We start from the raw sequence: 23,117 nt of genomic DNA, 5'->3' as shown, positions 1-23,117 counted from the left end.
GCGTAGGTAGCGGACTCTACTCGTGGGGGGGTTGCAAAGGGGATTGTTTGTAGGATTGCGTGTAGTGGTTGTGGGACTATGGCACGTGCTTTGTTGTGCTTTGGGACATTTGGTTTCTATTGAAGATTGCCATGGATGGGTGGAGGATGAAGAGGTTCGGCGTGGGATCGAGGGCAACTAATGGGAATGGGCCACGAGGAAGGGGCAAGAGAGAGAGTGGGTGATGCTGGGGCGCGGGTGAAGGGGGCGGGTTCCTATAGGCAGTTGGGTGGAGAGAGGGATGAGGTAGGTACAGTATGTACAGTAGGTAGGTACAGTATGTACAGTAGGTAGGTACAGTATGTACAGTAGGTAGGTACAGTATGTACAGTAGGTAGGTACAGTATGTACAGTAGGTAGGTACAGTATGTACAGTAGGTAGGTACAGTATGTACAGTAGGTAGGTACAGTATGTACAGTAGGTAGGTACAGTAGGTAGGTATTGTAGGTAGGTATTGTACAGTAGGTCCTGCAGGTTAGCGTGGTAGGTGCCCAGCATGCAACAGTGCCCGAGACGGATGGCGTAGGTACCCTGATCCTCGTTCGCGCTGGGCTGCAGTGTGGGCAGTGGGCATGGCATTGCGTGTTCCTTGTCAGACTGGAGTGTTTGGGAGAGTGGAGAGGTGAGAAGGGGCGCAGTGTGGGTGCAGGCAAGCAAGGAAGAGAAGGGAAGAAGGCAGGGTCGGTCTGTCAAAGGGACGGACGACTGACTTGAACCATGTGGCTCCCTCTACCGGTACTGGTAGAGACTAGACAGTGGCTGCCGAGTCCAACATTGTTGCCGCCGCCTAGACGGGAAAGTAACCCATCCACGTACTCTACAAGCCGACTGGGTAGGCATTCCAAGAGCGCAGATGGAAAATGCAGGCGTCGCAGTGAACAAAGAAAAGAGCAACTGGGCCCATGGGCGCAGGGCAAGGTTGGGTAGGCAAGGAAAGATGAGGTCGGAACGAGGGCAAGGCTCGGCCGCGCTAACCCCCGACCGCGACTACCGTTCCAGCAGTTTGGCGCAGGCACGACACGACGGTGCAACAACACGGGCATGATGGGCAGTCGGTTCGTCTCTTGTCCGCTTCTTCTTCACCGTCCTTTTGTCCATCTGCAAGAAGAGAGGAGGGGGTGGAGAAGAGGATGGGTAGAGTATGAACAGGAAGAGGAAGGGTTTGGTGTGAGCACAGGTGGAATCAGCGTCGAGTAGGACGGAGGGCGAGGGAAGCCACTTGTGTCACTATACGCCATTTTCTCCTTTGGTTCTGTTGATTGGACCCGACTTTTCTTGGGGCCGAGGAGGAGGGTGTGTGATTGTTAGTCTTCTACTGTGTGATTGTTAGTCTTCTACTGTGTGATTGTTAGTCTTCTACTGTGTGATTGTTAGTCTTCTACTGTGTGATTGTTAGTCTTCTACTGTGTGATTGTTAGTCTTCTACTGTGTGATTGTTAGTCTTCTACTGTGTGATTGTGTGTGTTGTTAGTCTTCTACTGTGTGATTGTTAGTCTTCTACTGTGTCCAAGGCTAGGCAGTTGCAAGCTGGGTGAAGGTCGGGTCGGTGAGTGAGTGAGTGAGTGAGTGAGTGAGTGAGTAGATAGATGGTGAATAGATGGGGCAGATACGATGCTGTTAGGTAGCTACCGTCCACAGGACAATGGAGTACGTAGGGTACACAGCATAGTACGTAGGGTAGAGTACTCTAGAGTAGATTCATCCACTCCCCTCCATGTGGTTGTTGGTGCCCAACGGCGCCACTGCTCACTTTGCTGGGGGGGGGGCTGGGCTACGACAACCAGCACGCTAGGCCAAGTCCAGGTCCCCACAAGTTGTCTTGGGCCCGGTCCACTGAGCGCTTGAGCTTGCTAGAGTACCTTGCCTTGCCCTGGCCTGGCCTGGCCTGACTACTGTATCTCCCTTTTTGCCTGCTGGGCTTGCAAAGGCGGTGCTACCCAAAAAACCCGCGGCCAACCCATCCATGCCTGCTCGAGCAGCCGCTGTATTTTTGTTTTTCTGATTGTGTGTACTGGGAAGAAGAAGGAGGAGGAGGAGGAGAAGAAGCCTGACTGGCCTGTCCTGTCTTGTGCTGCTGTCTGCCTGCCTGTCCTGCCACTTGCTGCTTTCTCCCCCTCCTGCTTCTCCTCTCTCTGCCTTTCTTCCCTTTTCCCTTTTCCCTTTTCCCTACTGCCCACCACCACCACAACCACCACCACCACCACCACCACAAAATCCCATCCATCGGCCTAGGCTAGTACTCGCGCAACAAGACCCTTCCTTGCTGTGCTGTTGCATCGTCGTCGTCGCATCGTCACATCGCCCGTCGCCCGCCACCTCCACCCAACTAGCCGGCTTGCTGCCCGACCGACTGACGTGCAGACGCCCGCCGCCGCCTGTCTGTCCTACCTTGGCCAATCACTGACCCCGCTCGCACTGCACGCCGGCCCTCAAAGTTCCCCCACTGCCCTCGACAAACTCGGCCCCCCCCCCCCCCAAGCAACAGGTCCAGAGCCGCACAAGTCGTCTTCCCTTTTCTCTCCACGCCTCTTTCTTTCCTGTCATCCGCTCCCCACTCCTACTCCCACTCCCACTCCCACTCCAACCAAGAACAGCGTACAGCTTCCGTATCTCCAAAGCGTGCTTCCATTGGCATTCCCTACACATACTGTCCCCGTGTCCCTGTGTGTCCTCGTAGACACAAAGTTGCATCCGCGACGTGCTGCTCAATTAGCAACACACACAACAATCAACCACCTCTCCCACCACCCCTCTTCCCTCAGCCCAGGAAGGAATATCGGCTCCTCCACTCTCCCTCAAGACTACCCTGTCTCTTGACCCCCTCTGCCCAAAGAGGATTGCTGCAGCCACGCCTCCCCACAGGTCCACTCTCTTTGTCACAGGCCACACACGCCCAAGTGCCGGTATATTGGTCCAAAACTTCCCTTTTCCCCCTCCCCGCTCCTGCCCGTTGGGGTCCTCTGCTCTTGCTCTCTTCTGGAAAACCTTCTCTGGCCTCCACCCCCGCCCCGGACATCGGACACTTTTGACACTCACATACTGTCCACACAGGAGCTGAATAGCCAGCCGTGCTTACAGTATCTTCCCCCCGGAAAGCCTGATCTTGGAAGCCTAGAGTCCCCCTCACTGTTGCATTTTTTCCGCTTACATACCATATCCTTGGGCCCTCTTTCCCTCACTGACATCAGTCTCCTCTTTCCTTTCCCATCCTCCTCCTCCTCCTCCCCCACCCCCTCCCTCTGCCTGCACACCCTTCCTCTCTAGCCATGTCGCGCGCAAATCAGTGGTTTGTGCCAGGCGATGGTATCGCAAGAGAAGTCATCACGGCCGACATCCAGCGCTACCTGGGTCCAGATGCGCTCGTCAGGCCTGGCACCGGCACCGGAGAGTACCAGGTCCGCACACCTTCATCGACTGCGTCGCACTCGTAATCCAGCACTGACACACAAGTAGGGCCAGCCCGGCTACTGGATCACAGCCTACCGCACTCTCACATCGGTACGCTGCCCCTCCTCCTCCCCTTGACGCACACGCACATGGCATCGCAAGGCTGACACGACGCACAGCAAATGATTCAGGACTTGAAAATGGACTCGCAACGCTGGCAACAGGAACGCCAGCCTGGCGAGTCGCGTGGAGGTAGCCATAGCCCTCACGTTAGATCTACAAAGGTATCGAGAGGCCCTGACGCTTCGCTAGTAGCTTATCAAGACTCTCGCACACATGCTGCTCGCCAGCATTGGGGTCCCACGAAACCCTACGATCAGGCCGCCGAGGCCTATGAGCCGCCCTCGCGCGGCTCCACGTCGTCGAGGGCGACGTATGCCTCGTCTTCGACGGGCGGTTATGCTAGCAGTGATGCCCACTACACCACCACGCCCACCGCTCCCTATGGAAGCTCACATGCCGGCTACCAGGCTGCCCCCGCATCCGCGGCCCCAAGGACACAGCCTGCGGACCCCTACTCGGCCTACCAGCAACAGCCCAGTTCCCGGGATTATCCCTCTCACTCTGGCTACTCTTCTTACCCTGTCCAGGCCACCGCGGATCCCTATGGTCGTTCAACGGCTCCTCCCTCTGGCCAGTACGCCGCCCCAAGGTATTTTGGTTACTATGACGAACCCTTTTTGGTCTATCGCTAAGCCCCCCGTAGTGCAACAGCCGCGCCAGGCTACTACATTGCTTCGGACGGTCGCCGTAAGTCTTGGTTTGTGAGCTGTCACTAACTTCACCTACTGATCATGTGTCGTCTAGAATACCCATTGTCCCAGCAACCGCAGACGTCGTCTCAAAATCCACAACCGGGAGCTTCCCGGTACTCAAGTAGCCGAAGGTAGATGGGCTCTTCTTGACACCCGGCCTTGTCTTTGTTCGTTCCTGCGTCGGCCATTTGAGCCTGGAGTGATAGATACCCTGGTCCCCCCCCCCCCCCGTCATCGGAATCTACCATGGAGTCTGGCACATCTTACTAATCTAATGGACCACATGTACCTTTGCTACCACAAGGGGATCATCCATGGGCACCAAACTGTTTCCGGATAGACAAGCCGGTCTCTGGAAAATGGCTTCATGGACTTGCACTCGTGAGGTGCCAAGTACCCAATGGATCAAGGCCACTGTTTCTTTTTTTTTCTAGCCGTGGAGTTCGTATGTACGTCATGTGGGATTTATTTATTTTACCTTTCTTTACAACCCCGGATCAAGGATTCGTGGAGTACACGCCGGTACTACCACAGCCTAGCTATTATGCAGGTCGTATTTGTGGGTCCAGGACACGAGCCAAAGTGTATTCGTGTCCGCATCACAACCCATACGAGGTTATTGCCAGATCATAGTTTCTCTTCTCGGCTGCCGGGAGCTTGCTGTTGTTCACATGTATATACCTCACATGGATTGTCTTGCACGATGTCGATGTCTAACGAATGGACGATTTATCTGTGCCTTGAGCATGGTTTCTATGGATGGACGGAGATTGCTCTCACGAGGCCGACTCGTCCTGTCTGGTTGTTGCCCCGTCCTGCTGGTTTCATGTCGCCGCCGAGGTCTTTTGCTGCTATTCATTGCATCTCGACGGTTTTCGGTGCCCTGTGCTGTCCATGTTTGTCGTGTCGGTAGTTGATGGTGAAGACTTGATGCCAATCCTTGAACTATGAACCCATTGCAATTCATGAGTCTAGTAGACGTGGATCCGCTTTACAAAACAAATGTCCCGTCCCTGTCCATGTATCTTTTGTGTTTTCATTGCAATTCCCCTGGGCACAGAGCTTGGGTGTGGCATGCGGGTTATGCATATGCATACGGACATGAGCATGGATGTAGATATAGACATGCATGTAAACACGGTCATCAATTCTCGGTGTTAGCATCAAACTTAAAGTCACGCGTCACAAGCCACGAGTCAAGTGCATCAAAAAGTTAACCTAACATCTGAGTACTGTAATGTGTGGGCTAGATGGTGTGTAGGAATGTGGGGATTTTGGGGGTGGCTGTACTTGTGTGTGGATGTGGATGGATTCTTTTTCTTTGTTTCTTTGTGTGAGTGAGTGTGTGGGTTGGAGGGGGGAGGGGGGAGGTTGAATGTTGAATGTGGAGAATGGAAGGTATGGGGGGGTCTATTGATATGGGGGAGTATTAATATAGGGCCTATGGAGGAGTAATGTAAGAGAGGAGGAATATAGGGGAGTAGATGGACAAGTAGTTAGATGGGTTAGATGGCCGTGTTACTATGGTGTAGGTGTAGTCGAAGTGGAAGTGGAAGTAGAACTCTGGGACGAGATGGAGTACTACATTAGTCCAGGGTTAGAAATAGGTACGGGGATTTGTAGGGTGTTAGGACATGTTGTGTAGTTTGGGCGTAAGGATTGTAGGGAGTAATTGCAAAAGTGCGATGGTGATGGATAGATGAGTTAGAGAAACTGTGTGAATCCATATAATTTCTCTATTAAGCGGCGGGGCTTTTATGTGGATATATGCAGTCTAGGACTAGACACCAGAGACCGGACCGTGATAATACGACCATGTCTTTGCGGTTCCCGCCATTCTCCTCGTACTTACCGTTTGCAACAGAAACTATAACACAGTACACCATGTATCCTTGTGAACTAACCCATCACACAATCCCCCCATAAAACTACCGAGAAACCACCATCAAGCACCCCACATCCTAACACCCCATCTACCCACCCCCCAGCTCCAAACCACGTACATACCACACCAACCAGACATCTTTGGCGTGTTCTACACCGCCTAGCAAGAACCTTTCGCAGCGTCACGGAGGGTTTACGCGTGGGGAGAAGTAGTGGAGTGCTGCTCATGTACTGCCATGTCTACCTACCAGGTCTACTCCGACGCACGGAATCAGAGTACCGTAACACAAGACGTCACCCCATGCTTTTGGCACATGTAGGCAGTCGGGACCAGGTTTAATAGCAGTATAGGAGGATCGCTTGGGTCGGCTTGGGTTATCTTCTCTGTTAATGCAGAGACAGCGGGGATATGGTATAATAAACAAGCAGTACCTACCTACGAGCATACCCAAAAAATCCACATCCCACATCCATATTCTCCCAACTCCCCGCAGGTCCACTCTACACCGCCATATTCATGTACCAACAAACCTGCTGCGCCCGTTGTACCCCGATATCCGCGCAACCAACGGCGTCGGGGTTGGACATCCTGGGTCGCGGTTGACAACACCGAGGTACCAACCGCAGCGCTTCCAAGGAGGAAAAGGAGCAGAGAAGAAAGGCAGAATCATACCAACAGCACGACCTCCTCCCCCGCGGCAACGTTTCCCCAGAATGACTTGGAGTGACCGCAGACTGGGCCAGAATACAGGAACACGAGTAGAAGCGGCGTCCATACACACGAGGTATACATGGATCAGGCGGTAGAGCCAAGACGGCAAGAAGGTCTAGGTAGAAACAACAGCAATCAGCAATCAGCCAGCCCATAATAAAAAAGACCAGCAAGCCATAGCAGTAAAATAGACCAAAGTAAAATGCACAGGTATGATTTGAGCAAACAATGCCTAAAAAGGAGGAAGAAAACATCAACTACGAAAGGAATTACAAAAGTCAAAACATGACCAAAGGTAGCACCACCATGTTGGAACAGGAGACTGGTGACTGGTTGTTCGTGATGCATCAAGTCTGCTCGACGTGAGGAGACGGTGCCCTTCCTCACCATGGTTTCCCTTGCGGGCTTAGCGTCGGGTAGCAGCCGTAGCGCAAAGGCTAGTATCAACAAAGGCCAAGTGCAAGACTAAGAGACATCACAAATCTCAAGCCTCGAGTACGAACCATCAAAGACCGAGGCCAAACAACATCACACAGACAAGAGCAAGGTCAAGGAGACACGTTTCATTAACTATTCACATATGCAACTTCGTACTTTCCATCACATCGACCAGAGATGCCTACGCCGTGTGCTTGACTTGAACACCGGGAGCGATAAACGCCAACAATGTCCAAGGCGAAGAGGCATTGCAGCCAGCCAAACGATACAGCAAAACTTATGAACACAATTTAAGAGGGGGTGTGGCTGACAGGCAACAACCTCTCGAGGCTTGGTAGAGCAACAAGGGATCGAGTGCAACCTAGGACATGTTAGACTGAGCAAGACAGAGAGCGTCAGAGACGTACCATTGATGAGAACCATCTACAACCTGGAACCGTGGATGACCTTGAAGTCAACGGCCATCTCCATGCCATCATCGTTGATGACCAAGATGCGGACGGAGCCACGGCCGTTGTCGAAAGCCTCGGTGAGACGGTTGAGGAGACCGCTCTGGTCGAGGACAGGGAGACCCTGCTTGACATCACCTCCCTCAGTCATGGCAACAACGCGACCGTCCTCACGGATGTCCAGAACGCGGTACTGCTTGAAGACAGGGCCAAGCATGTTCTGGACAACGACAGAGGGAGCCGGGTTGGAGATGAAGCTGGACTCCTCATGGAGCTGCTTGGTGAAGAGGTCAACACCGAGGTAGCGGTGCTGGCCAGTCTGGGAGGAGGTGGTGATGCGGATGACCTGGCAAGGGCGGCCCTGAAGAATCAGGAGATCGCCAATGCGGATGTGGTGGCAGGGGATGGTGATGGTCTCGAGCTTAGACATCTTGCGGACGGTGACAGCAGAAGGAGCTGGAGCAGGAGCAGGTGTGAAGGTTGAGGAAGCCTGATGAGCGACAGGTGCAGGTGCGTACGAAGGAGCGTACGAGGGGGCTGGCGCAGGGATAGCAGCAGGGATAGGAGCAGGCGCAGGAGCAGCGGATGCAGAAGAGTGGACGCGAACGACCTTCTCTACAGGAGCAGCGGACTGGGCTGGGCGGCTAGGGGCAGCAGATGGGGCGACAGAAGGACTGGTACTGTACTTCTCCTTGACGACGATATCCTCGCGCGAGTCCTCGTACCTGGATCCGACGTGGGAGTGCGAGGAGTTGTGATGGTGGTGGTGACGGTTGGGGTGGATTGGGTGAACTAGGCGATCGCCGACCTTGTGAGCAGCTTTGTGCAGACCGTCACGGAAAGAGTGGTATTGTCCCTCGTTGTCGTAATATCCCATATCACGCTTGTACTTCTTGGGGGATGCAGCAGTGGAACGAGTAGTCTTTTCTACTCGAACCTCTGAGGGGTAGCGGTTGTCGACAACGTTCTCAGCCTGGCGACGATGGGTATCGTGCTGGGCAGTGAAGGTCTCGTGAGAAGAGTAACCAGCGTCAGTGACGATGGGACGAGTGCGTTCGCGAAATTGACGTTCAGTCACGTCAATGGTAGAAGGTGCGTAGTCGGTAGCAGGGCCGTGGACAGTATCGAAATGTCTGTCGTAGGTCCTCTCTTGAACCTCGATGTGGGTGGTGGAAGGAGGTTGGGGGTGATGGCTGGAAGGAAGGATGGTCAGCTTGGGCAAGGAAGAGGAGGTGAGGGAAAAGTGGAGACTGCGTGTCGCTAGGACAACAACAGAAGAAAGGGGCTAGCGGCCCAGCATGTGGCTGCTAGCCGCCAAGCTCAGGGGGTTGGTTCGGTCCATTGGGCTGATCCGTGCGAGCGTGCGTTGGCAAAACAATGAATTACGGGGCGGACTTACCTCTTGCGAGAAGCTTCGAATTCAACGCGGTCAAAACGCTGAGCTTGTTGCTGGGGGCGCTGAGTCGACTGCTGGGGTGGCTGGCGAGTCTGAAATTGCTCGGTTTCCTGGAATCGTTGGGATTCCGAGATGTGCTTTTGGGCTGGCCGGCGGCTCTGAAATTGCTCAGTCTCGCGGAAATGCTGAGACTCGGACAGATGCTGCTGAGGACGCTGTGGCTGTCTGTAGCGGGTCTCCTCGTGAATGTGAACTTCCTCACGGTGCTGGGGAGGCTGCTGGGGAGGCTGAGGATGACGGCGATGCTCTTCTTCGAAGATGCGAACCTCTTCCTTGACGTGGGTGTCGTGAGAATGAGGAGGAGGCGGAGGATGAAGGGAGGCGGAAAAGGCTTCGTGCGTCTCTTCGTGACCTTCCCGTCCGTATGAAGCCTGTTCCTCGACCTTGACTTCGCTTTCTACCTTTACACTGGTAGATAACTTGTTTTCCGCGTTCCGATACGCAGACGGGAAGACACTGAAGGGGATCGGAACCTGAACTTGTCAGCATGGCCGCCAGAAACGGCTTTGCACACAGCACATACTCGTGCTTCAAAATCCAGTTTGCCGGAGTCTTAGCGCTCTATCTTGAAAACCCTTCGAACCGTTCGAAAACAATTCGAAAGGAATCAAGAAAAAAGCTTCTTGGCTCCTTTTGAGGGGTCTCACACGGAGATGGGGTTGGGGAAGAAGATTACTGAAAAGTCGCCAGCTTTGAGGTTGTGACGTGCAGCAATTGAAGATGTGCAATTGGATGCAGTAGCGGGGTGGTGGGTGGAGGAAAGAGGGAGTATCGAGACCGAGGAGGGGATGAAGTAGATTGGCGGTCAACTGGGGGACGATTGTTGTGTTCCGTCTGCTGTGAGAAGCAAGGATGGGCATGGAGGGGAGGCTGGGGAGGTCTGGAGAGCTGTTCGAACCCGGTCTAGTCTTGTTTACCTCGGTCGCTAGCGTGTCACAGCTTCCCCTTTTCGATGCCGCCATGGGAGAACAGACTGCTTGTGGGCCAAGGAGACAGCAGCTTGGGCCTTGGTGACATTGGTGGCCAGCTGTGCCGTCCATTCGCACCGAGGCATTTTCCTGATCTTCCGATGAGCACAGTGCGGCTGGTTGACCCAGCGATGGCAATCTACGACCAGTGTTGTTTCGCGATCGCGAGCGACGCGCCTTGGGATGGATGGGTGGGGAAGGGCGGCCCACCACACTTGCTGGGAGCTGGAGCTTCAGCTTCCCCAACCCCATACTGTGTACCCAGCTGCAGCTGCAGCTCCAGGCTCCGCTCCATAGGAGTAGTACAAGTACAATAACAATCCAGTGGGTCCAGTCTCCTCTTCGTGGAGCTGCTCAATTGGAGCGCCGGGGTCCTCCCCTCCCCCTCCTTGATGCACCAAGCGAGGAGCTGATTATGTGCGACGGGCAGCATTTCAGCTGAGCCCATGCCCATCGCATGTTGCGCGCCCAGCTGTGGCGAACTAGACCAGCCTCTTGCATTTTACCGCGTCGTGATTGGTACTATCTTTATCCTATCTGCAGCCTCCAAGGTGCATGGCTGCTCTGGCTGGCCATTCAAGTACCTGCTCACCTATGCAAGGACGGGTTCGCCGGCTCATCACGTGTCAAACCTCCCCATCAAAACTGCTGCATGCCAGTCACCAGTTATAGTATGCACATGCGGGCGAGGCCCCGTTTCGTCGATCTAGCGCAGAGTGGTAGTCATGGTGGTGTCAGGTGTTGTTGATGTTGTTGTTGTTGTTGTCATTGTTATTGTCGTTGCGGATATTGTGGATGTCGAGTCCAGGTCTGGTTGACTGACCAAAAGCAAAAAGGAATCGCAACGTGGGGAACCATGGTTCTCGACAGTCGACTGCATCATCGGCCATGCCCATCGGCGATGTGCTCTCCGTCTGACATGCATTGCGTCTTGCTGCAGAGTGGGACGCGTGTGCAGGTCGTAGCCCATGAAAGCCCAAGGCCCCTCATAGGCTGCTGTCCATCTCTTGTTCTGCAGCTTGCTGTACCAGACAATCGGCCTGGTCTGATTGCGAGTTCAATCACCTTATCGCTCACTGTTGATATTCGAAGACGCATCCTCAATACTATAACATGTGGTTCCAATAGCCCCACACCATGACGTGACATGATACATCGCACGTAGCTTGACGTCACTGCCTGTCTCGAGATGCATCTTCGTCGATGCGATGCATGGGCCTAAAACGCACCGGGTTCTCTGAATGGGCGACATACCACTACTACCAAGAGTGCGCCAGTCATACTCTAGTACCCTCTGCATCGGATGCGCAACCATCTGCGATGGACTGGGACAACGTGATGAAAGAGATGGGAACGACGATAGCGATGAAAGAGACGGAATGACCAAAGTGATGAAAGCGATGAAAGAGACGAAATGACCAAAGTGATGAAAGCGATGAAAGAGACGAAATGATCAAAGCGATGAATAGAGATGGAGTGTCCAAAGAGATGGAATGAGCAAACGCCTGGTTTACCATAGGCTGTTGCGGGCGCGACATCGTTCTTTCCCTATACCTACCCAAGGACCAAGGGACACACCGTTAGGCGTCACGCCCTCTGGTGACCGGATTAAGAAGCGAACACCCTTTTCTTCAGAACGCCTTCTTCTACCTTGCGTAGCCCCACCTTGCCTCCAGATGTCAGCCCTTCAACATACGGCCTCGGTTTTCTACTTCATCGCTTGCGCACTTGTGATCCTGGCGCCCAATCCAGATGGTATTTCAGTCCTGCCCGACCAAGTTGCGCAGCCAGCACTACCGGATACATCCTAATTCGTTAGACAGGTTCTCCTTTGAGAATGGGAATGGGGACGGTAGTGGTGGGGGCGTTGCGAGGGGCTCCTTTGGCAACATGTCATACCTAATCCGTCCACGACTGCCTCAACCGTTCCACAGAGCCGTTATAGACACCGAGACTTCGCTCAACGACCCAAAGCTCACTCCTCCATCCTCGGTCGGACAGCCAGCGGCGGCTCGCTCTTTGTATCTGCGCAGGTGCCACTAGTGCCGTATACATTCCAACAACAAAATGTCATACGCTTCGCTTGGTCACATTCCAGGCAGTGTGAAGATGTACTTCGGGCAACTTCACGCGACTGACAGTTGACAGCAGTGACATGTTTCAGTGGTGATCGTATACAGCTCATGCGCATCTCCTGGTTCGGGCTCACGTGCATATTGGGAAGAGGGAAGAGCACTCTCATCTCGTTCGATTGTGCTCCTTGGGTGAAGGCAGAGGGAGCATGGAGGGAGCAAAGGTCCACATGTACTCCCTCGGGCATTCCATCGCGGAAGGCGCTTTTGCTGAATGAAGACATGTAAGGCAGGTGCCGACCGGTACAACACTAGAGCGAGCCTATCTTCTCCTCTGTATTCCATGTTTATAAAGGTCATGACTACCTCACCACAGTCAATTCAAAGCTTACGCCTTCTCTAACCTGTTTGCTCCTGCCTGCTCACTTCCTTCCTCCCGCTTGCTTGCGTGCACGCTTGCTTCCCCTTTCTATTCCATCACCTTCTGCAGGTCGGAAGCCTTGCCCTACTATAAAGTGGAATGCAACTGCCTTCTCCACGGCAACCTGCATCTTCTTTGTCAAAACACCTAACCCACTTCACTTCCTCCACATACAGCCTTCTCGCTACCTTTCCACAACAGTGCTGAGCACGAAGCAGCACACTCATCGCAGATATGCGTTTCTCTTCAGTGGAGTTTCTTGCGTCCAGCTTCCTCGCTGCGTCAGCAAGTGCTCGCTTTGTCATGTACGCAGATGAGTAAGTAATACCCTTCTCCGTACGACATTCATGCTGCTGACGCCCTCTAGATGGCATCCTACTCGTCCTACCACTCCTGCAGATCGTGCTGGCATCGATCATGTCGTCCTCGCCTTCGCCATGGCCAATGCCACGGCTCAGTTCCAGCCCAAGGTCCCCATCACGACCATTCGCTCAGAGTATCCTAATGCAAAGGTTATGATTGCTGTGGGCGGCTGGGGAGACGATATCGGATTTGCTGAAGCGTCACGATCAGATGCCACCATCGCCAAGTTCGCAGCCGATATCGCCACCATGCTCACCAACACTGGTGCTGATGGAGTCGGTACGTCTTGAGTTTCCTTGGGTAATACGTATAGGTGTGCTGACACACTGTAGATATTGACTGGGAGTATCCAGGTGGAAATGGTGCCGACTACAAGCAGGTCCCCAACTCAGAAAAGGTCTACCAGATTGAGGCCTACCCGAAGACACTAGCAGCTGTTCGCACTGCAATTGGAGACAAGCTCCTCTCGATTGCAGTCCCAGGCAAAAAGGGTGACATGATTGGCTTCACACAAGAGACTGGTCCCAAGATCTGGCCTTCCGTTGACTACATCAATGTGAGTTCCACCACGTGCATTCAATCTTCCCAGGGAAATCAACTCACTCTTAAACAGGTCATGTCTTACGATCTCGCCAATCGCCGTGATACTGTCACAAAACACCATTCATCGGTGGCCGGATCCGAAGATACCATCAAGAACTATCTTGCAATCGGCGCTCCACCAGCGAAGATTAACCGTAAGTGCAATCAGTCCCTTGTATGACCGCCCATGCTCATACCTTGACCAGTTGGTTTTGCCTACTACGCCAAGTACTTTACCACTCAAGGGGACTGCACAGCGAACCCTCTAGGTTGCCCTATTATGGCTGCAGAAGATCAAGTTACTGGAAAGGATCTGCTCACCTCTGGAGCCTGGACTTTCGAACCGTCTCACATGAAGCCTGTCGACAGCTCTGCTCTCCCCATTTCATACGATGGGACTTGCGGCCCTGACAAGGGCACTAAATGCGCGTCAGGGTGCTGCTCCCAATACGGAAACTGCGGTACTTCACCTGAACACTGCTCTGGAGCCTGTTGGCACGCGTTCGGTGTTGGATGTACTGACTCTGATGTTGCTGGATCGTGGCAACTGGCTGCAAAGAACGGTGTGACCGACGAGACCGAGGGCGGCCAATACTACTTTGACAACACAAACAACCTATTCTGGACCTGGGACACACCTAAACTTATCACGAGAAAGTTTGAGGATATTGTCAAGAAATACAAACTTGGTGGCGTCATGGCCTGGAGCTTGGGTGAAGATAGCTACGACTGGAGTCACATTCGTCAGATGGCTTCTCAGCTCCAGGGAACCAGCCCTGGGGGTGACTCGCCAACGCCTGAAGAGGACCAACCCATGCAGCCCACAGAGCCCATGCTTCCAGCTGCAGAATTCGATGAAGCTTCCGGACAGTATAATCCGGTCCCTGATACTCAACAACGTCGACCTCGTCCTAGTCACCGGCCCCAGCCGTCGCTGTCTGCAAGCCCATATGATATCGTCTTCGTCGATGGCACAGAGAACGGTCCCAGCGACCAGCCTTCTAACGAGCCCGGCTCGCCACCAGACTTCTCCGTCGACTATAATGATGGACAGCGTATACAGCCCCCTTCCAATGACGAAGTCGATTCATTTGTGGCTCCTGCAGAGCCGAGCATATACGATCTCCCAAACGCTGACCCGGAGGACGTCAACACAGTACCGGACCAGCCATACATCGAACCTCTCGATTCCAACGCTCCACCTGCTAAATTGCCTCTCGATATTGTCGCCCCTGTCCCAATCCCTGCACCAGTTCCTACTCCCTTGACCCAACCATTCGAACCAGACTTTGTCCCAGACCCAGGCTACATCAATCCGAATTGGCATCCTGAGGCTCAAGCTCAGTCAGCACCCGTAGTCGCCGATGCCAGAGTTGCTGCGAAGGCTGCAGCATCCCTTGCGGCATTGCCAATTGAGGGGGAAGTATCTACCGATATGGAGGATGCAGCGATTTGGGCAAAGCCGATGACAAATTCACGTCCGGAGTCGGTGGCCTGCGGTGCGAGGAGGCGTAGGAAAGCCAAGCGTGGATCGCAGTAAGACTAGGGTATGTTTTCCAGGGTGATATTGTCACTTGCGGTAAGCCCACATTGACCCCGAGGAAATAGCCAGCGCAAGGTCTACTTTCTGTTCGGTCAGCACTCGCTTCACGTATCTAGTATGAGATAACCAGAAAAATATGTAGTGTGATATGTACGCAATGAATTTTTTTGATTCGCTTGAATGTAATTTGTGTGTGAATGAGGCATAAGGCACTCTTTGGTCCGATCCCAGGATAATGTTTGAAACCAGATCAAGCACAACATTAATGGATTAACTACTGCTTTTCATACATGGTCTACATTCTACATTCTACCGGGCTTCTTGACACAAGTCAAATATACACTGTCATCTTTAGATGTGATAGATCATAACAACAGACTCTTCACAATAGACCCTACCCCTCCAACCAAAATTCAGGCCAATTGTACATCCTCGATAATTTTCCAACTAGAGCAGACCAGGTCCCACCCTCTCAGTTCATCCCAAGTCATCAAACAAGGACCAACAAACCACCCCCCTATATCCCCCAAACGGCCCCCTCCCCCCCGCTAAGCCTTGACCGTACTCCTCTTCGCCCCCTTCCTCAACCCCTTCTCCCTCTCCTTCTCCAAAAACTTGCGCTGCTCGTCTGCACTCAAGCGACCGAGCTTGGCATCCCGCAACTCCTTCTTCTGCTTATCGAGCGCGAGTTTGCGCTCCTCTGCCTTTTCCTCGTCCTCTTGCTTCTTGATCTTTGCGATTTGCTCGTCGCGCGTGGCGCGAATGCGGCGCAGGGCTTCGGGTCGGAAAGAGCCGTGGGCGGCGAGGTGGTCGGCTAGGTGTAGGAAGTGGGTGAAGAGGGGGAGGGTGGTGGTGTAGTGGGAGGGGGAGGAGGGGAGGCGGAGGGAGAGGGATATGCGCTTGCGGGGGCGGGTGTCTTCGATGCTGTATGTGGAAGGGGGTTAGGGTTAGCTTTTTCTTCTTCTTCTTTCTTTTGATTTGGGGGTGAATAGATGAGGGCTGTGGAAAAAAAAAAGCAACGTACGTTTTGGGTTGGTCGACGGGTTGGTCGCTTACGACAAGGGCTTCGAGGGCGTCGCCGGCTTGTTCGACGGCTTTGACGAGGTCGGGGGTAATGAGTGCGTCCGTGACTTCTGCGCTTTCGCTCATGACGGTGACCCAGACGGGGAGTTTGGCGTGGTCGCGCGTGGTGGTGAGGGATAAGTCGTAGCGCTCGTCGCGAAGCCTCTTCATCGTGTCCTTGTGGACAATGGCAAAGACGAAGCCGTCAAAGGTGCTGTTGCCCACTTTCTTCAAGCTAGAATCCATTTTGCCATAGGCTGGCGCAATCTTGGACTCTTGGCCATCAAAGACGTACGCAGTAGCCTCCATGCGCTCCCTTGGCGGTGCGAAGCTCTCGAAGAAAAGTGGGATAATGTGATCACCCAGACGCATCAAGGGGTTGTACCTCTTCGACAGGCTCAACTTGAAGTCGACAAATGCAATGTTTTGCCTCCCAGTCGCGTACGTCTGATACTCATCCGCCTTCTTCTCCTTGAGAATCTTGTCCGCCTCCACCGGCTTGACATTGCCATTCTCATCAATCTCCGGCCTCAACTGTCCCACCTGCACAAACTCCTGCGCCAGAACAGGCGCGTGCGCGGCAGCCCAGGCGCGCGCTTTACTCCTGTTACGCTTGGTGCCCCATACGTGGACGACGATGAGGAGGGCCAGGAAGGGCAGAATGTACATTTCGAGCTTGAAGTCATCCTTGGTCGTGCGCTCCCAGACGCGGTACCAGGCTGTGTAGGGGCGCGCGCTGCCGGCACCAAGAGCGGAAGTGGGAGCAGCCTGTGCTTGTGCACCGGTTGCAAAAGAGGTGATTGCCGCGGGTGTCGGCTCGGGGGCGCCTGCGTAGTCGGCAAAGTCTGGGGTGGAAAGGGTTAGCTGTGTTCGTGTGGTTGTAGATGAGGAGTAGAATGGTGTGAAATGCGATGCTGCTGCTGTTCATCATGGCGCAATAACTCCATTTGATGCTCTTCCAAATAACAAGCCGCAGCAGCCACGCCACTCCAGCAGCATCTCGTGTGCCATGCCCGAGCATTCACTCTCAAGCCTCCACCCGCCCATCCATCTTTTTCCGAGTATATTCAAACAACGTACCATCATCACCAACAACAGGTGCCTGAGCAGGCTTGTTTCCCCCAAAGAGGCCTTTTACAAAGTCTGCCATTGTGTCTTGCCGGACTTGTCGCGCTGCAATGGACAGGTGTTGGTTGCGAACGAACTCGGGGCCTCGCTACCAACGAGTGGAGTTGCATCTCGGCTCGGCATTGACTTCAGTTTGGAGAAGCGCTAGCACGCTTGCGGAGGGGCATGGCTTGGAGAGCCTGAAACTTGGGCGACCTGAGAGTCGAGACATGCATGCGATGAGCTACAAGATGCATTATTATCATGATTGGGGGAATTCAATTGGCTTGTTGAGGGGGCTTGTTGCACGGTTGAGATGATTCATGTTCTACTGATATGCGATGGTTGAGGTGACGTGCGACGCACGCAACATAAGATGCTCTCCTAATGTTCACAGGAAATTCACACGGTATGCCGAAGACTAAACATATGGCTATAAGCTGAGGAGTGGAATGAAGCGTTAACCATTTTAATCTCATACGTGGGCGGGCTGATGCAACATCGACCAGTGTTACAAGTCGTCTGTGGCGAGCTTCTACAGCGCTCGAGCAATTATAACTTGACGTTGATCTTATAAATGAATCGATGATAATCTCGGATCTGTTCCATTGGTTTGATTGTACAGTGGATCTAACGGGTATTCCTATGAACTGCTTCGTCCATATATTCTTGCCAGTGATACGCTCTAGTTCTTGCCAAACCAAGTCTTGTGCCCCTGCGAACAAGTTAGTTGCGTAAATTAGATCCCCCGAAACTGAGCGACTCACCAAGACCATGCGGCACATCATGTACATGCTAGCTCCGAAGCTGGTGAAGAGCATAGTCTGGAACATAGGGACCAGGTAACGGCCGCGGGCCTAGGGACACAAATGTCAGCATTCTGTAGGGGATGTGGCACATAGGATCCAGCGAGTGCGACGGCTCCCTGGGCAAAATGGCCCTCTTGTCACCACGTCATATGTCCGTCGCACTCGCACGCTTCCATACACCTCGTCCTCCAAGACCGCCAACGCACCTTTTGCCAGACCCTCAAGCCATCGTGCTTCTGAAATTCGCGCTGGTAATGCGGGACGCGGTTCTCTCGGTAAACCCAGCTGTTGGCTGTCAGTTCTGTTCTGCTGGCGGGAGGGCGGAGGGGACGCAGAAGTAGCTGTCGCAGGGCGATTTGGAGGATGCGACGGCCATAGCTGCCGGGTATACGTACCCGGCCATTTTGAAGAGTGGAGAGGGGTGGATATGGTGGTCTGCGGGGGCAATTGGTGGTTGTCGTGTGAATGTCAGTCGTCCAAGTTGACATGTCGAATGATCAGGTCGAGCAGCGAAGTTGAGCGCCAAGCCCCACTTAGCCGTTTCCAGCCGCATATCAACTCCACTTACCTACGGAAGCTTCAACTCATCCAGATGGAATTGAGGTCGCGATTACTATTTATGCTGCCAAATGGACTGACTGTGCGCCTCCTTTGTTGTGTTTGTTGATGCCACCGGCGATAGACAGGCTTCTCGCCAGCCCGTCTGCCCTGCGAATCCTGCGCTCCATTGTCAATGCTGCCGAATTTCCTGCGGCGTGTGCTACTACGACAGCCACCGCCTGCTGCACGAGCGCTATTTCGACGCGTTGCGAATACTCGACTCATAAGAAGGCTTCGTCCAAGCAGAAGTGGCGGCGATGGCATGAGAAGGCTGGCGAGATTGTGGAGAGGGATCAAGTTCGCCGCTTTCTTGAGGCAGAGTCCCATTCTTTGGAGGATGACTCTTCAGTCCTACCGCATGGCAAGGGCGACGATGCCGCTTGGGCGAACGCTCTGGCGCAAGTGGAAAGGCTGAAGGGGATGACCGGTGTTGAGTCTCTCTGGTACGAATGCCAGCTAAGAGGATATCGACTGCCTACTAAATCTTCGCCCGACGCCGAATATCTTTGGAGCACTTTCAGCAAACATCCAAGACTTGTGCATCACGTCATAGATCACGCGGCCGCCGCGCTCAAGGAGACGGATACAACCTACCCGCGCCTCTACCATGTGGTCATGGGCTACTGGCTTCCTAGGAAGCCCAAAGCCGCCTTGGAATTGCACCACCGCATGTTGGTCACTTTGCGTCTGAGACGAATCCCTCTGCGCGAAATGGCACGTGCAGGACAGGCCACGTTCGCTCCTAATGTATACGAAGTGTTGCTGGACATGTATCGGAACAGTAACGAGCGGGATTTATACGACGTAGTTGTGCCAACGCTCATTGAGAAAGGACATTTTACAATGGCACGCAGATGGCACTCACTTTGCACGTTTCGAAATGACCTACCATCTGAGGCTGTCATGACCAATCCCGTCATTCAGATCTTCACGGCTGAAGCATCTGCCCTATCCAACGCCGAACCACATTTCAATGGCGGAGGCACGTCGATGAGCACAAACCAAGCCAAAGTAGAGCATCGCAGATATAATCAGGACCTGATGCGGAGATTGCTGGGCCGCGACACTGCGCCTGTAAGATTTGAGGACAGCTTCTGCGCTCGAATGTTTGCGACTAGGACTTTTCCACCCGCTTCTATTATACAGGGGCTTGCAATGGTGGGCGTCAACGAGATTGGACCACAGGCAGTGCTGGCCATGGCAGCACGAACACAGCCCATGGAAGAACTCCCACAGCGGTTTGAGGAATTGAGAGCAGTTGGTATCGCACTGCAAGGCTGTGTGTTTTCTCTAGCTCTGGAGAAATTCGCCAAGGAGCAGAAATGGCAATTGGTGCGGAGCATGCTCGAGAGCGACCAACATCCGGATGTTTTTGGCGACGCCGACGTGCAGCGGAAGCTCCTGCACTTCTACCTTGATCGGGAAGACTATGTCCAAGTGCAGCGTACACTTGCAATCTTGACACTCTTTCACAGTGACCCAAGTACCGAGTCTTGGAACCTACTTCTGCAGCTCCACATAGAGCGCTCTGAACTACAACAATTCTTCAGAACACTCCAAGAAATGCGTGTCCATGGCATTATGGTGACACATGAATCCATTCTCGCCATCAAAGGTCTGTTGAGACGAAGACAACGTGGCCGTAGACCTGTTGCATCAAATTACTACCGCTTCGATGAACTTCGCTTCATAGCTCGCATTTACATTAGCATTCTTGAGTCTGGTACGGGCGTCATCTCTCCCACCATGTGGCATGAGATCTTCAGGCGTTTCGGCATGCTTGGACGCTTCCGTGAGCTTCGACGACTCCTGTACCGGTTACTATGCTGGTACGCTCCAAGAAGCAAGGCCCAATTCATGCATCTCCCTAAATCGCCATTTCTCGACGCAGCATCCGCGAAGCTGCGCGCCGCTCATCCAGAGCGCAAACTCTACTTCAACTTTCCTGCGCAATATTCACAAGAACTTGCCGTAAAACATCCTATACGCCAGTTGCTCCCGCAGCCACTACTGCAAGGCCTCATCGTGTGGGGTTTCCGTGCTGGAATTCTGCCCAACGCTCACTGGGAGCAGTCGTTGTTTAATTCAACATTGGCCAAAAAGCACTACAGAAAGCGCCTTATTCGTAGTCACGGTCTCAAGCGTTTAGACTGGAGTGTCGGGCTGCGCACCGTCGTTCAGCTCCGTGATCTGGGCGTCCACGTGCACCGCCGTACTGTGCTCAAGGCGCTCCAAGCCCAATTTCTAAATCTTTTTGGCACGGGCAGGAGTTCCAAAACACAGAATCGCATCATGGAGACGACGAATACGAAGCCGTATAGTGCGTATGTTGAGGAAGTCAACGAGATATGGGGGAGCACGTTGATAGTGGAACCGCAGAAGATAGGCGAGATGGTGGGTAAAGCGGTGTGGCATCCTCGGTTGAGGAGGAGGATGAATCACCGATCGCAGGGGAGTTCTACATTGCGAGCAGGAAGAAACAAGCAGACAGGTGCTGGGGTTGGAGAGCATGACAATATTTCTTTGAAGGAGCTTCAGCAGGGAGTAGCGGAGCGCACGGAGGTCCAGGTATCAAATTCCTCGGAGAACATTACGTCTGAGGTGACACGCAGTACTAGTACAGATGATGCGAGGAGCTAACGCAGAGGATAAATAGCTTCAGCGAAGGGATCCATATATATGGATAATATGATACCTCCTACACGAGAAGCAACAGCATCTAAGTCATTGCATTACTCGTTCTTTGTTTTGATCCATGGTTTGCATATATAAACCCGCCTCCTTTAAAAAGTTTACACATCTCTACGCCATCCCCCACACATATAAAAGCCAATCATAATGTTTGTGCGTCCAGCCTGCTTTCCATCTGACACACCGATTTTTGTGAAAATATGCCGCTGGGGGTTGATATGTCTGAGCTGGTGCTGGTGCCATCGGCTTTTAGTGATATGGAAGTCTGCGGTTGGAAGGAGTAGTTGAAAAATTGGGGCAGGAAAGTGTTTTGCGACTTCGAAAAGACTCCCGTCCCACATGATGAGAAGTTATCATGTGTGAAAAGTCGGAAAAGGCGGACATTGAGATTGTACATATCGCACTTCAATTCAGCACTGAACTACATCATGTCTCTGGTGCCTGAGTCCCCGCTCGAATGAGATGCAGAGCATGAGCGCACAGCACGGAGGTAGAAACAATGCGAGTAGCATTTCATGGTTGTGGGAGATGGTGTGCAGGTGTGTGGGAGATGGGATCTAATGTGGTGGATGCTGAGATAGGGAGGAAGGTGATGCACGCAGAGAAGGATTTTGCGTGATCGTTTGGCCTGAAGTATAACAGGGTTGACGAAGACATGCAATTCAGGTACCCTTGTTATGTGAAGGCTTACTCAAAGAGTGAGTGCCAGATCACTACGCGAGCAATTTTGGAGAGGAGGTCGGATATATGTGCTTTTCCCACTCTCTTGGGTGTGATTTGGATCAACCCTCTTCACCATCATACAGTACTCACTTTACAGGATCTCTGTAATCTTACGTGTACATACAACAACGTACACCTACTGCCTCACTCTCTCTCAGATCAACGACATCGATGTTGAAACACTCACTACTAATACGCATGAGGGGGGAAACTTGGTATATGCAGCATAAACTCTTGTCGATGGTACTCATGGGATCTTGTTCTTCATTGTTACACAGGAAACCCTTGGGCTTGACACTCACGAAAGAAGAGTGAGCAAGCATACTTATATGTCATCGAAACTTTCAATGGCAAAATGTGATGAAGGAGAAGGACCGTGAGACCGCGAAAATGAGGAAGTACTTGCGAAAGTATGGACATGTGCTGTCTCCATTTTCTTGGCGGAATTTCTCTTATCCTGCTGCACAAACGATGAACAGGACTATAAGAGTCGGCCCGGCACCTTGGGATCAAAATACCATTGGATTGTGTCCAGAAAGGGTTCAGAATTCAAACCTATCGTGATTACCGATATACGGTTATGAAACTTCAAGTTCTATGATATATGTCTTCTGCCTCCTTCCCTGCTTCTCTATATTGGAGTGTGAAGTCAAGCTTAGAAAGCGACCATTAGATTGTCATGTGTAGCGATAGCTGTGTTCTGGCGGCCTTTCTTCAAGTATAACTTTGGACTTGAAGGACATTCTTATTCCACAGCAATCTTTTAACGGGGATTTTTCCTTTAAAAAAACCTATACGAACACTTCAATGGCAGGTTTCGTCTGGTTTTCGAAATATTACCCCATGATTTTCGGGGGTATTAGATAAAGGGGTATAAAAGACTCCAAACTTCAAAGACGGTTCGCATAGTCTTTGGACCTTTCTACCCGTGCAATTAACACATTTCTCCCAACATACTCGCAGTTGAGAATGTATGCGTGAGCCGCCCGTACTTG

At 52.8% G+C, this 23,117-nt stretch overlaps 8 protein-coding genes across 8 annotated transcripts; 4 read left to right on the top strand and 4 right to left on the bottom strand.

The window, feature by feature from the left end:
* The first annotated feature begins 2,521 nt into the window (after positions 1–2,521).
* IAQ61_006736 (uncharacterized protein) lies at positions 2,522–5,580 on the top strand. The gene is made up of 3 exons (XM_066097297.1): positions 2,522–3,435; positions 3,494–3,538; positions 3,610–5,580. Exons 1-3 carry the CDS (start codon positions 3,307–3,309, stop codon positions 4,180–4,182), a joined length of 747 nt encoding a protein of 248 aa, XP_065952774.1. The 5' UTR covers positions 2,522–3,306; the 3' UTR covers positions 4,183–5,580.
* A 772-nt stretch (positions 5,581–6,352) lies between these two features.
* Positions 6,353–6,933, top strand: IAQ61_006735 (uncharacterized protein; the record flags this gene model as incomplete). The annotated part of the gene is made up of 2 exons (XM_066097296.1): positions 6,353–6,460; positions 6,556–6,933. The coding sequence occupies 2 exons, from the start codon at positions 6,353–6,355 to the stop codon at positions 6,931–6,933; spliced, it is 486 nt and encodes a 161-aa protein (XP_065952773.1).
* Positions 6,934–7,699: 766 nt separating this feature from the next.
* On the bottom strand, positions 7,700–10,235 carry IAQ61_006734 (uncharacterized protein; the record flags this gene model as incomplete). The annotated part of the gene is made up of 5 exons (XM_066097295.1): positions 7,700–8,918; positions 9,125–9,654; positions 9,705–9,733; positions 10,099–10,106; positions 10,156–10,235. 5 exons carry the CDS (start codon positions 10,233–10,235, stop codon positions 7,700–7,702), a joined length of 1,866 nt encoding a protein of 621 aa, XP_065952772.1.
* A 620-nt stretch (positions 10,236–10,855) lies between these two features.
* Positions 10,856–11,464, bottom strand: IAQ61_006733 (uncharacterized protein; the record flags this gene model as incomplete). Its single annotated transcript, XM_066097294.1, has 2 exons — positions 10,856–11,194; positions 11,441–11,464. 2 exons carry the CDS (start codon positions 11,462–11,464, stop codon positions 10,856–10,858), a joined length of 363 nt encoding a protein of 120 aa, XP_065952771.1.
* Positions 11,465–12,876: 1,412 nt separating this feature from the next.
* On the top strand, positions 12,877–15,127 carry IAQ61_006732 (uncharacterized protein; the record flags this gene model as incomplete). Its single annotated transcript, XM_003845577.1, has 5 exons — positions 12,877–12,959; positions 13,010–13,284; positions 13,338–13,561; positions 13,619–13,742; positions 13,794–15,127. 5 exons carry the CDS (start codon positions 12,877–12,879, stop codon positions 15,125–15,127), a joined length of 2,040 nt encoding a protein of 679 aa, XP_003845625.1.
* Positions 15,128–15,673: 546 nt separating this feature from the next.
* On the bottom strand, positions 15,674–17,435 carry IAQ61_006731 (uncharacterized protein). The gene is made up of 3 exons (XM_066097293.1): positions 17,273–17,435; positions 16,155–17,106; positions 15,674–16,054 (listed from the first exon to the last, which is right to left on the bottom strand). The coding sequence occupies exons 1-3, from the start codon at positions 17,340–17,342 to the stop codon at positions 15,679–15,681; spliced, it is 1,398 nt and encodes a 465-aa protein (XP_065952770.1). The 5' UTR covers positions 17,343–17,435; the 3' UTR covers positions 15,674–15,678.
* Positions 17,436–17,856: 421 nt separating this feature from the next.
* IAQ61_006730 (uncharacterized protein) lies at positions 17,857–18,697 on the bottom strand. Its single transcript, XM_003845575.2, has 4 exons — positions 18,504–18,697; positions 18,315–18,393; positions 18,067–18,156; positions 17,857–18,014 (listed from the first exon to the last, which is right to left on the bottom strand). The coding sequence occupies exons 1-4, from the start codon at positions 18,659–18,661 to the stop codon at positions 17,985–17,987; spliced, it is 357 nt and encodes a 118-aa protein (XP_003845623.2). The 5' UTR covers positions 18,662–18,697; the 3' UTR covers positions 17,857–17,984.
* A 77-nt stretch (positions 18,698–18,774) lies between these two features.
* Positions 18,775–21,348, top strand: IAQ61_006729 (uncharacterized protein; the record flags this gene model as incomplete). The annotated part of the gene is made up of 1 exon (XM_003845574.1): positions 18,775–21,348. One exon carries the CDS (start codon positions 18,775–18,777, stop codon positions 21,346–21,348), a length of 2,574 nt encoding a protein of 857 aa, XP_003845622.1.
* Between the last annotated feature and the right edge of the window lie 1,769 nt (positions 21,349–23,117).

The sequence above is a fragment of the Plenodomus lingam genome (genome assembly GCF_022343315.1).
Source record: "Plenodomus lingam strain CAN1 chromosome Unknown contig_26, whole genome shotgun sequence".
NCBI classification, from domain to species: domain Eukaryota; kingdom Fungi; phylum Ascomycota; class Dothideomycetes; order Pleosporales; family Leptosphaeriaceae; genus Plenodomus; species Plenodomus lingam.
The sequence above is the reverse complement of the archived record's forward strand: the minus strand, read 5'-3'. Positions and strand labels throughout refer to the sequence as shown.

What these genes read in the sequence shown, in the direction of transcription:
- IAQ61_006731 (XM_066097293.1), bottom strand. Translation starts at nt 17,342, where the DNA reads ATGGCAGACTTTGTAAAAGGCCTCTTTGGGGGAAACAAGCCTGCTCAG. An exon ending in ACCTGTTGTTGGTGATGATG is followed by an intron (nt 17,107 to 17,272) that starts GTACGTTGTTTG and finishes GAACAGCAGCAG; the next exon opens with CATCGCATTTCACACCATTC. An exon ending in CCCGTCGACCAACCCAAAAC is followed by an intron (nt 16,055 to 16,154) that starts GTACGTTGCTTT and finishes TTCCACATACAG; the next exon opens with CATCGAAGACACCCGCCCCC.
- IAQ61_006736 (XM_066097297.1), top strand. Translation starts at nt 3,307, where the DNA reads ATGTCGCGCGCAAATCAGTGGTTTGTGCCAGGCGATGGTATCGCAAGA. An exon ending in CCGGCACCGGAGAGTACCAG is followed by an intron (nt 3,436 to 3,493) that starts GTCCGCACACCT and finishes ACACACAAGTAG; the next exon opens with GGCCAGCCCGGCTACTGGAT. An exon ending in CCTACCGCACTCTCACATCG is followed by an intron (nt 3,539 to 3,609) that starts GTACGCTGCCCC and finishes GACGCACAGCAA; the next exon opens with ATGATTCAGGACTTGAAAAT.
- IAQ61_006730 (XM_003845575.2), bottom strand. Translation starts at nt 18,661, where the DNA reads ATGCGGCTGGAAACGGCTAAGTGGGGCTTGGCGCTCAACTTCGCTGCT. An exon ending in GCTTGAGGGTCTGGCAAAAG is followed by an intron (nt 18,157 to 18,314) that starts GTGCGTTGGCGG and finishes TTGTGTCCCTAG; the next exon opens with GCCCGCGGCCGTTACCTGGT. An exon ending in TGATGTGCCGCATGGTCTTG is followed by an intron (nt 18,015 to 18,066) that starts GTGAGTCGCTCA and finishes ACTTGTTCGCAG; the next exon opens with GGGCACAAGACTTGGTTTGG.